The 13058-nt window shown below is 50.6% G+C and overlaps 5 protein-coding genes across 5 annotated transcripts; 3 read left to right on the forward strand and 2 right to left on the reverse strand.

Annotated features, from left to right (window-relative positions):
* Position 1: 1 nt before the first annotated feature.
* On the forward strand, positions 2–1204 carry M421DRAFT_8042 (uncharacterized protein; the record flags this gene model as incomplete). The annotated part of the gene is made up of 1 exon (XM_033597514.1): positions 2–1204. One exon carries the CDS (start codon positions 2–4, stop codon positions 1202–1204), a length of 1203 nt encoding a protein of 400 aa, XP_033445622.1.
* A 149-nt stretch (positions 1205–1353) lies between these two features.
* M421DRAFT_70281 (class I glutamine amidotransferase-like protein) lies at positions 1354–2294 on the reverse strand (the record flags this gene model as incomplete). Its single annotated transcript, XM_033596693.1, has 2 exons — positions 1354–1880; positions 1961–2294. 2 exons carry the CDS (start codon positions 2292–2294, stop codon positions 1354–1356), a joined length of 861 nt encoding a protein of 286 aa, XP_033445623.1.
* Positions 2295–3580: 1286 nt separating this feature from the next.
* On the forward strand, positions 3581–5429 carry M421DRAFT_423931 (MFS general substrate transporter). The gene is made up of 2 exons (XM_033593605.1): positions 3581–4043; positions 4090–5429. Exons 1-2 carry the CDS (start codon positions 3741–3743, stop codon positions 5386–5388), a joined length of 1602 nt encoding a protein of 533 aa, XP_033445624.1. The 5' UTR covers positions 3581–3740; the 3' UTR covers positions 5389–5429.
* A 378-nt stretch (positions 5430–5807) lies between these two features.
* M421DRAFT_423932 (alpha/beta-hydrolase) lies at positions 5808–7894 on the reverse strand. Its single transcript, XM_033593606.1, has one exon. The coding sequence runs from the start codon at positions 7602–7604 to the stop codon at positions 6210–6212; it is 1395 nt and encodes a 464-aa protein (XP_033445625.1). The 5' UTR covers positions 7605–7894; the 3' UTR covers positions 5808–6209.
* A 111-nt stretch (positions 7895–8005) lies between these two features.
* Positions 8006–9616, forward strand: M421DRAFT_260231 (parasitic phase-specific protein PSP-1). Its single transcript, XM_033588684.1, has 4 exons — positions 8006–8596; positions 8657–8717; positions 8782–9201; positions 9253–9616. Exons 1-4 carry the CDS (start codon positions 8299–8301, stop codon positions 9365–9367), a joined length of 894 nt encoding a protein of 297 aa, XP_033445626.1. The 5' UTR covers positions 8006–8298; the 3' UTR covers positions 9368–9616.
* The last annotated feature ends 3442 nt before the right edge of the window (positions 9617–13058 follow it).

Genomic DNA, 13058 nt, shown 5'->3' on the forward strand with positions numbered 1-13058 from the left:
CATGTCGGCCTTCGACCAATACACCGCCAAGAGCAAGGCGCCTGCTGGGAATAGTGGCGAGAAGCAGGTCGGCTCCGCCTGGGGCAATGAGCGCAACCCCGCGGCGTTTGACTTCCGCTCCGACGTGCACACAACGCCGACGCTCTCCATGCTGAGGGCGATCCAGGAGTGCTCTCTGCTCGACGATGTCTCCATGGAAGATCCGACCACGCTCGGCCTCGAGAAATTTATAGCCGACCTTACCGGCAAGGAAGACGCCCTCCTCGTCCTCTCCGGTAGCATGGGCAACCAGGTCGCCCTGCGCTCGCACCTCGCCGCCCCGCCGCACGCCATCCTCTGCGACCGGCGCTCGCACATCATCCAGTACGAAGCCGGTGGCGTCGCCTCGCTGTCACAGGCGTTCACGCAGACGGTCGACGCCAAGAACGGGACGTACATGACCCTCGAGGAAGTCAGGAAGTACGCCGTCATCAGCGACGATGTGCACGCCTGCCCGACCCGCGTCATATCGCTCGAGAATACGCTGAACGGCGCCATCATGCCGCTGTCCGAAGTTCGTCGCATCGCTGCCTGGGCCCGCGAGAATGACATCATAATGCACATGGACGGCGCACGACTGTGGGAGGCCGTAGCCGCGGGCGCAGGGACCCTCAAGGACTTCTGCGCCGAGATGGACAGTCTGTCGCTGTGCTTCAGCAAGGGCCTCGGCGCGCCGATCGGCAGCATCATCGTCGGCACCAAGGCCTTCATCAAGCGCAGTCGCTGGGTCAGGAAGTCCATCGGCGGCGGCCTGCGCCAGGCGGGCGTGGTCGCCGCACCAGCCCGCGTCGCAGTCGAGGAGACGTTCCTTGGCGGCAAGCTCGCAGAGTCCCACGACAAGGCGAGGCGGATACAGAAGCTCTGGACCGATCTGGGCGGCCAGCTGGACTACCCTGTGGACTCGAACATGGTGTGGCTGAACCTCGAGGCGCACGCAATCGACGTCGATCACTTCATCGAGACAGCCAACAAGTACGGTGTTCGCACAAGAGGAGGGCGCTTCGTCGTGCACTATCAGATCAGCGAGGAGTGTATCGAGGCCTGCCGCAAGCTCTTCACGGATGTGCTGACGGGGAAGGAGAGCAAAGGCAAGAAGGCCGAGGCGCCGCATGCTGCCGAGGAGCTGAAGATGAAGGGCCAGGTGGACATTGACTGCAGTGCTTAGGCACTATCATGAGAGTGCCCTACGTGTGCTGCAGAGTCACTTGCTGGCTCGACCGAAAAACAGCCATGGTCAAGTGCATATCTCTAGTGGTGATACATGTCATTACTTCGTAGCCCTAGGTCAATGTCTAGCTCTCGCACTTCCGCTCTCTACTTGAACTCTGACTTGTCATCGTCGCCGTGGAAGAAGCGGAGCACAGCCTTCGCCATAACGAGCCCGTCGTGCATCCAGTCCGCCCTCTCCGCCGCCTCGTCGGCGTCGTTCTTCTCCACACTGCCGGCATCGACGCGCATCTCCAGCTGCCGCTTGACATAGCGCTCGTTAAACTCCATGTGCCCTTGGCTGGTAAACAGCCTCTTCTGGATGTACACGCCCTGCACCTGTGTATGATCGCTCCCACCCCAGACATGCACCTTCGTCCCCTTCTCCAGCAGATCCGTCGTCTCAGGACTCGGCGCGTTGACAACGTGATCGAGGTGCATCTGGTGCAGACGGATCTTGGCGTTCTGCGTTCTGAACAGCTTCCTACCCACTTCGGAGAGCTCGAGCTCCGTGTGCGACAGCTCCCATTCGCCGTTCGCTTCGGGCTCGACGGTCGAGCCTAGCGCGCGGCAGAGAATCTGGTGCCCGAAACATATGCCGGTGAATTTGATGTCGGGGCGGTGCGTCCAGATGTCTAGGAGACATGTCAGCTTCGATCTTCTTTCAATGAGCGCTGGGACGCTTCGAGACGCCCAGATTGGTGTGAGAACTCACACTTGATGAAATCCATCAGCTTGTGAATCCACTCATCGTCGCCATGCGCATCCCACTCGCTGCCGGTAATGAGAATTGCATGCAGGTCCTCTGGAATATCGTTTGGCCCGGGAACCTCGCCACCATCAGGCTCGACAATGTACTGCATCATGGTCTCGATGCCCAGCTGCGGATCATGATCGTCTCCCGCCTTGGTGAAGAGATTGTTGAAAACTTCGCCGAAGCCGCCCACCTCTTTCTGGGTGTCTGGATGGGTCTCATCGGTCTCAAGGACGAGCATGCGCACTTTGTCCTTATGCTTGGAGACAGTTTGTACGCCTGGTAGAGGACCCATTGTGTGGTTTGGAGCGTGAAATTGGCGTGTGCTGATAAAAGAAGAGGCTTTGGTAATCTCGAGAAGACTGGTAGTCGCTAAAGTTGTCGAAGCTGTGCGGTTGCTGATACGGCTCGGAAGTTGTCGTGACAAGAAACAGGAACATGGCCGTGAACCCAAGTTTCTAACGATGACGCGTGCCGGGATGCACATAGTCTGTATAATCAAGTAGCCAAGAATGAGGGCGTCGTCCACTATTCGTCAATGACAGGTCCGCGCAGCAAAATGCAGCTTTTGCCGCCGGCCCAGAAGAGCCTCTTCCCGAACCATCAGCCTCTGCGCTTGGCATGTTGCGTGCTGGTCTTGATGACGCATGGTGTAGCTTTGTCTGAGAAGCCGAGCCAAATGCAAAAGACGTGGGTGAAGGTAGCAGATGGTCTATTACGTTATGGTGCTCTCTTAGAAAGCTTGTTGTCGACTAGATTCCGCCTGAGCCGTTCCGTTTCCGAGGCCAGTGGCGCGGACAGGATTGACACAGGAACAACGGCATTATCGGCGGGATCCTTATGAAGTCGATGCCCAGGAGTGTGGAGTAGTTGCGAGCCAGGTGTGTTCGAATTATTAAAGGTCGTCAGCTGCCAAGAAGTTGGGGAAGTGAACGTCACCCATCGTCGCTTTCGAAAAAGGCAAGAGTGATGACGTAGCCTGGGATGACTGAGAGCTTGGAAGGTCTCCGAACAAGTTGGAGTCGACCACCATCTGTCTTTTGGCCCCGGGACTCAGCTCTCAGTGTCTTGTCGTGTAGCTCAAGCTGCTTTCTTCTTCTGAAAGCCAACATCATCGGTTTGGAGGGCGATCCAGGTGGCAGTGTTCAGCCATAGCCAGTCTATGGCTCCCCCCGGTCAGATCGCAAAGAGATGAGTATGCAGCCAAGTACTTTGCGTGGGCCCACTTGAGATAGCCGGCAAGACGCCAATGTGCTTGTCTAGACATCGATATTGAACCTGCAACAACGTTACTGTGCAGCTCGGAAGTTATTTTCCTTAGATAGATGCCGATCTCGGTCCGGTGACTAAATTTATTTCCGGATCACGGCCTGCACCTTCCTTTTCGACGAGGCAGCTACTGCACTCTCATGCGTTTTGCGGAAGCTATTTACCCATCCGTTGCTCCTGATTGGCGTTGAGACAGCAGCACTGTCAAAGATGCATCAGCCATGAAGCTTAATTACTGCAACATTCGACGACATCATTCCCGAGCATATATCCAGGTGGCGCAAGCGCACAGCTGCAAGACACACATCTCCACTTTGCGCTACTAGCTTTGCGCTCTGTGAGCTCCAGTAGGCATTCGTTTAAAGTTGCGCACGCCCCAGGACTTAGGAATTCAGAGTCGACCGATTCGTCACCTCAACTTCGACGATCCCAACGGTCGTGTGACCACCCTATGTCATGGGCTGCCACCACCATGAGTGAGTCCAGATCAATGTATGTGTCTGCAGATACGAAAGCGCCAGATGTTGCAAGAGATGCATCGCCAGAGGTAGACATCGAGAAGAATGGACCACGGGCAGCCATCCAGCGGCAGGTGTCAGGACCACCTTATTCAGTGTTCAGTTCACGAATGAAAACATGGATCATCTTCCTGGTCTCCATCTCAGCACTAATCTCACCGTTTGGCGCTACCACAATGCTCCCCGCGCTCAATGTGCTGACAGACGTTCTGGATATCACACCCACCAAAGCTAACATATCTATCACTACCTACATGGTAAGTTTGACACCGGCCAGGACATCGTTCAAAGCTGACCAACCAGATTGCACAAGGAATTGCTCCAGCTATCATTGGAGCCATGTCCGATACCAGTGGTAGGAGGCTATCATTCATCGTCTGTTACGTCATCTACATCGTTGCCAACATCGGACTGGCACTCCAGACCAACTATGTTGCGTTGCTGATCCTACGTATGGTTCAAGCCGTTGGGTGCAGTGCGGCCATCGCTCTTGCTTTCGCCATTGTGTCCGACATATCGACCTCGGCTGAGCGAGGGAAATACATGGGCTACGCTGGCGCAGGCATTCTGTGTGGCCCGGCATTTGGACCTACAATTGGTGGAATCTTAGCACAATACCTGGGGTGGCGATCAATCTTCTGGTTCCTGGCAATCTTTTCCGGAGTACTGCTCGTCATCTTCGTCTTTCTTTTCCCAGAGACATGCAGAAATGTGGTTGGTAATGGATCCATACCGGCGCGAGGCATCAGCCAGTCTGTCATCAGTTGGTATCAGCGGCGCAAGCTTGCTAAACAATCGTACCCCGCCGATCATGGAGCTGCGGATGCGACGCCTGCCAAGGCCAAAGTCTCGCTGAACCCGCTCGCAACCTTCCGAATTTTGTGTGAGAAAGAGTCCTGCATCATCCTGTTGTACAATGGCTTCTTTTTCACAGGCATGATGGTAACCACAACGTCGATACCGGACCTTTTCAAGGCAGCTTACAATCTCAACGAACTCGACATAGGACTGTGCTACATCGCTAATGGCATTGGCTCTCTCGTTTCATCTCTGACCATGGGCCACGTTGTTGACTGGAACTTCCGGCGCCATGCTGCACGGCTGAACATGCCCATCTCAAAGGGCAAGCAACAGGACTTGACCCACTTCCCGATCGAGAGGGTGAAGCTCGAGATTGTGCTCCCAGGCCACATTATTGGTGTTCTGGGCCTGATTATATTCGGCTGGACAGTCAAGTTTCAGACACACCTAGCTGGCCCAGAGATTGCACTTTTCATTACTGGGTTCGGCATATCGACTGCATTCAACATCACAAACGGATTACTTGTTGATCTGCACCGCGACAAGCCTGCTGCAGCTACAGCAGCGATCAACTTTGTCAGGTGCTTGATGAGCGCAGGAGGATCCGCAGCTATCATTCCCATGTGTAGAGCTATTAATCCGGGTTGGGCTTTCACGTTCATCGGGCTGGTATATGTTCTGCTGATTGGTGCTGTGGTCTGGATCATGAATAATGGAATGAGGTGGAGGCAAAGCGCTGCGGAAGCGTTGAGACTGAAGGCTGATGGTCATAGAGAAGCTATAGCTGAAGACCATACTTGAATGCTAAGCAATGTTGTAGCAAATATCATCATTGATCATGCAGGTGTTCGCTCATTGTATGATCAAAAACACCATATTGGGACCTTTGCAAAGATCGGCGATGCACAAAACCAGCAGCTCAGGACGAAACTTCGACGACGACGACTCAGCGTGTCGAACGGGAGGTATACAGCTACTGCAAAGGTCAATTGCCGTAACCTACGGCTCAAATAAGTAACCGTAGCTTCCTGAAATTACGAAATCATGTGGCTGTAGGGTCCATAAGCGTTGCTACGGTGGTATTTGTCACACAGTGCTAAAATATAACAATAGGCAAATGAAGCAAAATAATTTCACAAAGGAGATTTAAACTTGTAAAACTACTAGGGCCCTTTTATTAACCACTGTATTGCACAGCACTATGCGAACTATCACATAGAGCAGCTTTAGCCACGAGGTCTTACGATATCATTATGAAATAACGTTACACAACTGTAAAACATCCTACATATTTAGACGCGTGAATTTGAATATTCTCTAACTAACACTAAACTTTAACGTAGTACTGCCGTACTACAGATCAACCCACAGCTTTTTCCTGCTACGGCTACAGCTCACTTTATTACCGTTGCTTCCTGTTGCCTGCTGCCGTAAACTGTGACTGCAGGTTTCCGTACTACTTCCAGTTGGACACGCTGAACTTCGTACTACTGCTTAATGGCACCACATCCATGGGAGGGTTTCCAAAGAGTGACTGCGGTAGACACCAACACAAGAATCGTAAGGCGCTGATTAAGTTCCCAGATTTGATTTCAACCAAGCGAGGTCCAACGGGATTTCCTTCAGTCTTCGTCCACTGGCGCATAGAAATTGGCCGCATCGAAAGGCTTCACGGTCAGCTTAGAGCATTTTCCGGTGGTTTCCACACCGTCAAATCGATCGTCCATCCACTGCAGGAAATATGGCGCTGAAGCTGGAATCACCGGGTCGTGTTCGAGACCAGGGTACAGCTGCAGATGCACCTCGCTGCCGACTTCGCAAGTCGCGTTCCAAGCGTACTCGGTGACCTCAGGCGAAACGGATGTGTCTTCAAGGCCTTGGACAACAAGTAACGGCTGATAGCTCTTGTTTCCACCTACAGCGGACAGCTCGTCGATGATACCGATGACTCGCAAGGCTTGCATCGCTACTTTGGGGTCAGAGAGATCAATGATCTCCTCGATATTTAGGCCAGTTGCAATAGCCTCCATTGAGTCGTAACAAGCCTGCGCCCTTCTTGCGAGCTCCAAACGCTGTCTATACGTAGAGTCTAACCAGTTGAAGGTCTCATTTGGGTACAGATTCTGGAGACCAATGACCGCCCAACCGAGCTCGCCGAGCACACCGGTGGATGAGCTCAGGTCAGACGACGAAGAGAGTTCGGCTGCTTCTGTAGCTGCAAGAGCTGTTTGACCTTGGAAGACACCTGGAGCTTGGGCGACAGTTCCCAGGTAGTTACCAGCCATGTTTGAGCCGTCGCGCACCAAAGGACTTTCGGCAAGCGACCAGACAGCGCCTCCACCCTCAGAGTGACCGACACTCATCCAATCCTTGGTCAATGAGGCGCCCCAGATCTTGCGGGAGGCTGCTACGGAGTAAAACACATCGTTTGCATGGGCTGACAAAGCTGAGTATGGGTGACCAGTGTAGTTGTTGCCCAAGCCAGCATAGTCGGTAGCGATGACTGCATAACCCCTCTCGACCAACAAAGCCCAGCTGTCGTATTCATAGAGATCAGGCATCGCAGAAGGTGCGCAGCCTCTGAAAACGCCTGAAGTGCCGTGCGCCCACGCCACTGTGCGGTAGAAATGACTATTCTTTCGATTGGCATAGGGGAAAACGACGAAGCCAGTTGCCGGTACGTTGTTGCCAGAGAGGTCCACCGAGGTGTATTGAATTCGGTAGGCGGAGATGCCTGGAGGAACGCTTCCTGTCAGATCCTTCGAGTTGATGGGCTCGAATTTGAGGATATCGCCTGGTGCTGAACTTGAAAAGTTCTTCGCGGTCGCATAGAAGTCTACGTCGTATACGGCGCCGAATTCCGCAAAATCTCGAGCAATTCCAGCGCTGAAGGCTTCATAGCAGGTGTCATTGCAACCGTACTGTGCAGCAATGCTAGCCGATACGTTAAAGTTGGCGACCTGCGTGCCTGCAACGACGGGCGCCAGGAAGGTGTTGAGCAAAACTTGTGTCTTCATGTTGTACGCCGAGACACGATTGATTTTGTGACAAAGTCGCTCAGAATTGAGAAGGTTCAGTCGCCTTATATACAAATCGGATCCAGCTGCAGCCAGGTGGATCACCATCGTCGGACCATACTCCTCTCTTCAATTGTCTTTGGAGCCACTGTTGGTTGCTTGTCATTGGCATGCGCGATTATCCCGGTTGTATGCTAGTGGTGAGCCACAGTCATGACAAGCTCTCGCCTTGAAGGCTTGTCACTACCGGCGGCGCCTCAGGTTTCCGGTACGAGGAAGGTGCGCGCGCTTTTCAGCTTTACGTGTGGAACTTTGACGCCATGCGCCGCGCCGACGCTGTTTTGAGCTCCCGCATAGTTCAACCAATAGCGATCCGGTCTCCTCAAAGTGGCTAGTACACCAACTCGCACCTGTGGGCCGTTGCACGACATCAAGACAATGAATATCGAGGGCAATGCAATGAAGGGATGATGTGTGAACCGTGGGCGACTCTGCCTACTTGTTATAGGTGCGCTCGCGACAGCTTCCAAAAAGAGTAAGCAAGCGCAATGGACTGGCGGACCGAGCAGACCGCCGGTGGCTTTTGACGCATCTTCTTTACATTCACTTAACGTCTACAAAGGTCCAAAAGCGCGAGCTGTTCGCCCGCGGTCTCGACAGCTCGTCTCATATCACGGTCTAATCCACGATAACAATGGCGACTAACGATTTCGAGCCGATTCCTTTCGGTCCCATGGCAAACTGCACGCTCGATCTCTGCAAGCTCGAATGGAGCGTCTTCCGATACCTGCCCAACGTCCCTGCGAACGCGACATTCCTTGCGGCGTTCGGTCTTCTAATGATGACTCATGTTGCCCAAGGTTTCCGCTACAAGGCTTGGGTTTACATGGCGTCAATGGTGGCTGGCTGCGGCCTTGAGCTTGCAGGTTACGTTGGTCGAATCATGCTGCATCATAACCCTTTCGACTTCAACGCCTTCCTAGTGAACCTTGGTAAGCAACTGATAGAGCGCGACATACAGCCCAAGCTCACATGAGACTGACCTCAAGCAGTGCCGATCACCGTAGCTCCAGTCTTCTTCTGCGCCGCAATTTATATCCAGCTCACGAGGGTGTAAGTCCATTATTGCAGCTGCTGATATCCATTTTCTCGGAGCTTTACTGATCCTCTCATTCAGTATAACGCACAGCAATCGATCAGTCTCCCGGTTCAATCCACGCTTCATAACTTTCACCTTCATTCCTTGCGACATCATTTCTCTTGTCCTTCAGGGAACCGGTGGCGCCTTATCGGCCGGCGCTGATACAGTTGATGGTACAAAACTCGGCGTCGACGTATCGAAAGCTGGTCTGATCTTTCAAGTAATTACCCTTGTGCTCTTCATCGGTCTGACTTCGGACTATCTTTGGGCGCTGAGGACGTCACACAGGAAGAGTGGTCTAAGGATGGAGAGGGCGCTGAAGATGATGATCATGTGGCTCGGTGCGGCTACGATCCTGATCTTGGTTCGATGCATCTTCCGCATCTACGAGCTGAAGGCTGGATACTTCGCACCTGCATTCCGAGACGAAGGCACCTTCATTGCGTTCGAGTCGGTGTAAGTGGGCCGCACTACCAATCACACTGACTTTAGACTGATTTCCTCTAGGTTCATGATAATTGCGGTTGCTTGCCTCAACGTTGGCTGTCCTGGTCGCGCTTTCCGCGATCCTCCGACAACATCCGACACCGAGATCCCGCTCGAGGCGCTAACGGAGAAATGACTTCCGTGCCAAAGAATAATCAAGCAAGAGAGAAGATACGGCATCGGTCAAATGCTGAGCAAGACCTGTGACAGCTAGTAACAGCGGTCTAAGGTTGTTGCTAGTAGACGAATAGTACTACTACTGGAAAAGGCTATCTCTTTCAAAGATGACAAAGTATGCTTTCCATAGCAGGTCTGACGGGCTAAAGTGACGTTGGTACTAGAGGGTCTAGCATGCATGAGCGTCAGGCACTCCGTTCTTCACAGTTGCCCTCGAACCTTGTAGTAATTGGGTGAAGCTGACCCACTCTGTACTGTGGTAACCGGCATAAGTAGTGCATGTGGGAAACGGCGTCTAGGGGAAAGGACTGCGAACTCAAGGTGTGTTCCTCTCTGTTAGTGCTGATAGGAAACGCTTAAATGCTGACTATTCACCTTCCTGCCCTATAGGACGCTTTCAAGTTTTTGATACGTTGAACCTAAGTACTACCCACTTTCTTCCATACCTATACTACTTATGCTAGATACCACAGTACAGTATCAGGGGCTCATATTCTTACCACAGCCTCCACCACCTAAAGTCTTGATTATGAGTCAGTCTCCCTTGTCAGACAGCGGTATAGCTTTGCTGCTAAGGTTGAACCCAGTCCCGTTATCGCGTGCCCACATGTTGCTCTATTGCCGCCATCCTGTGTGCCCATAGGTTATCTTGTCCATGCACCACTCTGATAGAACTGAGGTCTGCATCATAAGCACCAAGAACATAATAACCCGCGCGATACCATCACCATCAGCCTTTATTAACCTGTGTCCTGAACTGGTCCTGATTCTAAGCTCTCGCAAGAACATAAACTATTCTCCAGCACTTTGGGTCCTGTAATCTGAGAATTCGTTACGTGGCTGTGCACGCCGCTTACTTTGTTCCAGATTGGGTCTGCTCCTGCACTGCTGCTGACGGTTTCATAGTAGCAAAGGCCTTGCTCAATGACTTTTTCGCCACTGTCGTTTGTCGTCTCGCCGCTAATGCCAATTTGAGGTATGCAATAACTTGAACTGCAGGCCCTAGCTGTCAGCCCTTAAAGTGAGTGCAGTCAAGACCACAACCACAGTTCGCTAGGAAGGGACTGCACAACAGCCAAAAAAAGGGAGCTTTGAGGTGTAGAAACAGCTTGAAAGTTCTAGACACAACACTGTAATATAGACCCCAGCGCTAGCTCCTAGCGATAACTGGGGTTTTCGGCCAGCTGGCTTGATACCTGTGCTAAAGTAAAAACATGCTTATTGATGTTAGTAATAAGACTGTTAACGTACTCCACAAGCGAGCCGCTCACTTTCGCCAAGACTACACCCAACTTCACACAAGTTGTAACGTTTTAACACAAGAACGCGAAAAAGCCCTCAAATGAAGCAGACAATTGTCTGTAGAAGCTAAGCAGCCTCTGATCGTTGATCAAGTGTGAATGATTGATTGATTAATTGATTAGTTTAACGTCCTGTGTAAGTCTAAGACTATATAGGACACGAGTAGTTAGGCTACTATAGTAATTCATAAGTTTTGCTGTGTACAGGAATAGTATATTTAGATTCTTAGATAACGTGTTTCACAAGCGAGCGCCGCACCCAACCGAGCGCCGCACTTTCAACAACAGAACGCCTGCGCAGCGCTATATCACAACACAACACAAATAAATAATTGTTTGCAGGCCTAGATAGTATTATTTAGAAGCTTTACTATCATCTGCGTCCTCTATTTCTACCTTGCAAACTGGACAAGCTTGGCAAATCCGCTGCACAAACGCAGCAAAGGCAATCAACAGCAAAGGCGCAATAATTAGCCTACACTGGACCCCAGGACACCTAGATATTACAGGAAACGAAAAAGCAGACGTCTTGGCAAAACAAGCTACAAAACAGCAACCAGTATCTAATACTACAAGTCTTGCAATGACAGGTATTAGGATTAAAGCTATTGCAAGACAAGAGTGGCAACAGAAACTCTAAGCCTACTCCACAAAAGCAAAGCTTAGAAATCCTAGCACCTACGCAGCAAGATTCTTGCTAAAACCAACAAGCAAGATAACACTGCTAAAAAACACTAGAAGAGAAATTGCAAGCGCATACTACCAGCTAAAGCTGGGACATGGATACAATAAAGCATATCTATATAATATACAAAAAACAGAAAGCTCTAAATGCAGCTGTGGATATACACAAACACCTCAACACCTACTACTTAGCTGTAGAAACTACAGAGAAGCAAGAAAGAAAATAAAGAGCAGCCTACAGGAGACAAGACTTACAATGTCCCTTCTCCTAGACACAAACAGGGGAATCTAAGCTACACTAGCTTTTATTCAAGAAACTAAAGTAGGCACACGCAAGTAGTACCTACAGCAAACAACAGACAACTAATTTCCTTTGTTTATAACTAGAGCACAGGCTCTTACTATATGTCTACAAACCTATATATACTATTCCCTTACACAGAAAAAACTTGTAAATTACTAGAGCAGCCTCACTGCTCTCGTCCTATATAGTCTTAGACTCACACAGGACGTTAAACTAATCAATCAATCAATCAATCTACCTTGCAAGTGCAGGAACTATGTCTAATCTCACTGCAACGCCTACAGCGTTGTCTAACGCGCACCCTCTTTACAGGTGTCTTGCCCTTACTATAACCCCTACCCTCCTTTTTAGTAATTAAGTTAGCTACTTTACTAACTATAAGGGTCTCCTCTGCGCGTATATATTGTTGCTTACAGGTCTTGCGCTTTGTAGACGCTTCTACAGCGTCTCAAAGGTGGCCTATTTCCTCCTGCATTAACACTATATTATAAGCTATCTGCTGAGCGCCCTTTACTAACTATTTAACCTGCTCATCTAACAAACTTGCTAGAGACCCTTAATAGATTTAAATCTGCTTTTAAATTAGAGTTAACTGCTCCTCTACTTCGTGAGTAGTGCGTGGTGTCTTTAGCTCCTAGGCGACGTTGCTGGGTTTTGGTGGCGTTAGCGTGCGTAGGCGCACATTAAGCTTTAATAACACCACCTCTAGGTTGTGTGGGACTAGCCTAGCACCTCTAAAGCCTGCGCGAACGTTCTCTCTAGTAAACGCCTTACTAAACGCTGATTTAAAGGCTAGTAGGAAGGTTTCCTTGTTAATATAGTGGATGCGACTGCGTGCCAAGGCCGAAACCTTGTCGCCATACAGGCGCTTTAGTGGCAAGAAGCAGGCAACGTCAAGTGGCTGCAACAGGTGCGATGAGTGCGGGGGCATACAGAGAGTGATTATCTTCTTCTCTCTGCAGAGATCTTGGAAAGCCACTAAGCAGTGGCTCTCATGGCTGTCAATAATAAGTAGCTAGTAGACCCCAACTAGCTTCGCATGCGTATCAAAGTGGTGGAGCCAGGCAAGCGCTAGATTATTGTTAGTCTAGCTAGTAGGACTAACATTAATAACCTAGTCCTGTAGGAGGTCCTTAGTAAACTAGTTAGAGATAAGAACCTTGCCTGTAAGGATAAGGAATAGTAGGATAACCTTCCCTGTTAACCTAACGCCTTGTACTAGGGTAACCTACTTACAATTACTAGGTTAGATCTTCTTCTACTTCCTAGGCTTCTCTAAGCCTGTTACTACTAGCTGTAATAAGATCTTGCCTATTAGGAAGCTAGACTTATTAAAGTTGTACACATCCTTGTCTATAATA

This window comes from Didymella exigua (genome assembly GCF_010094145.1).
Source record: "Didymella exigua CBS 183.55 unplaced genomic scaffold M421scaffold_30, whole genome shotgun sequence".
Lineage (NCBI taxonomy): Eukaryota > Fungi > Ascomycota > Dothideomycetes > Pleosporales > Didymellaceae > Didymella > Didymella exigua.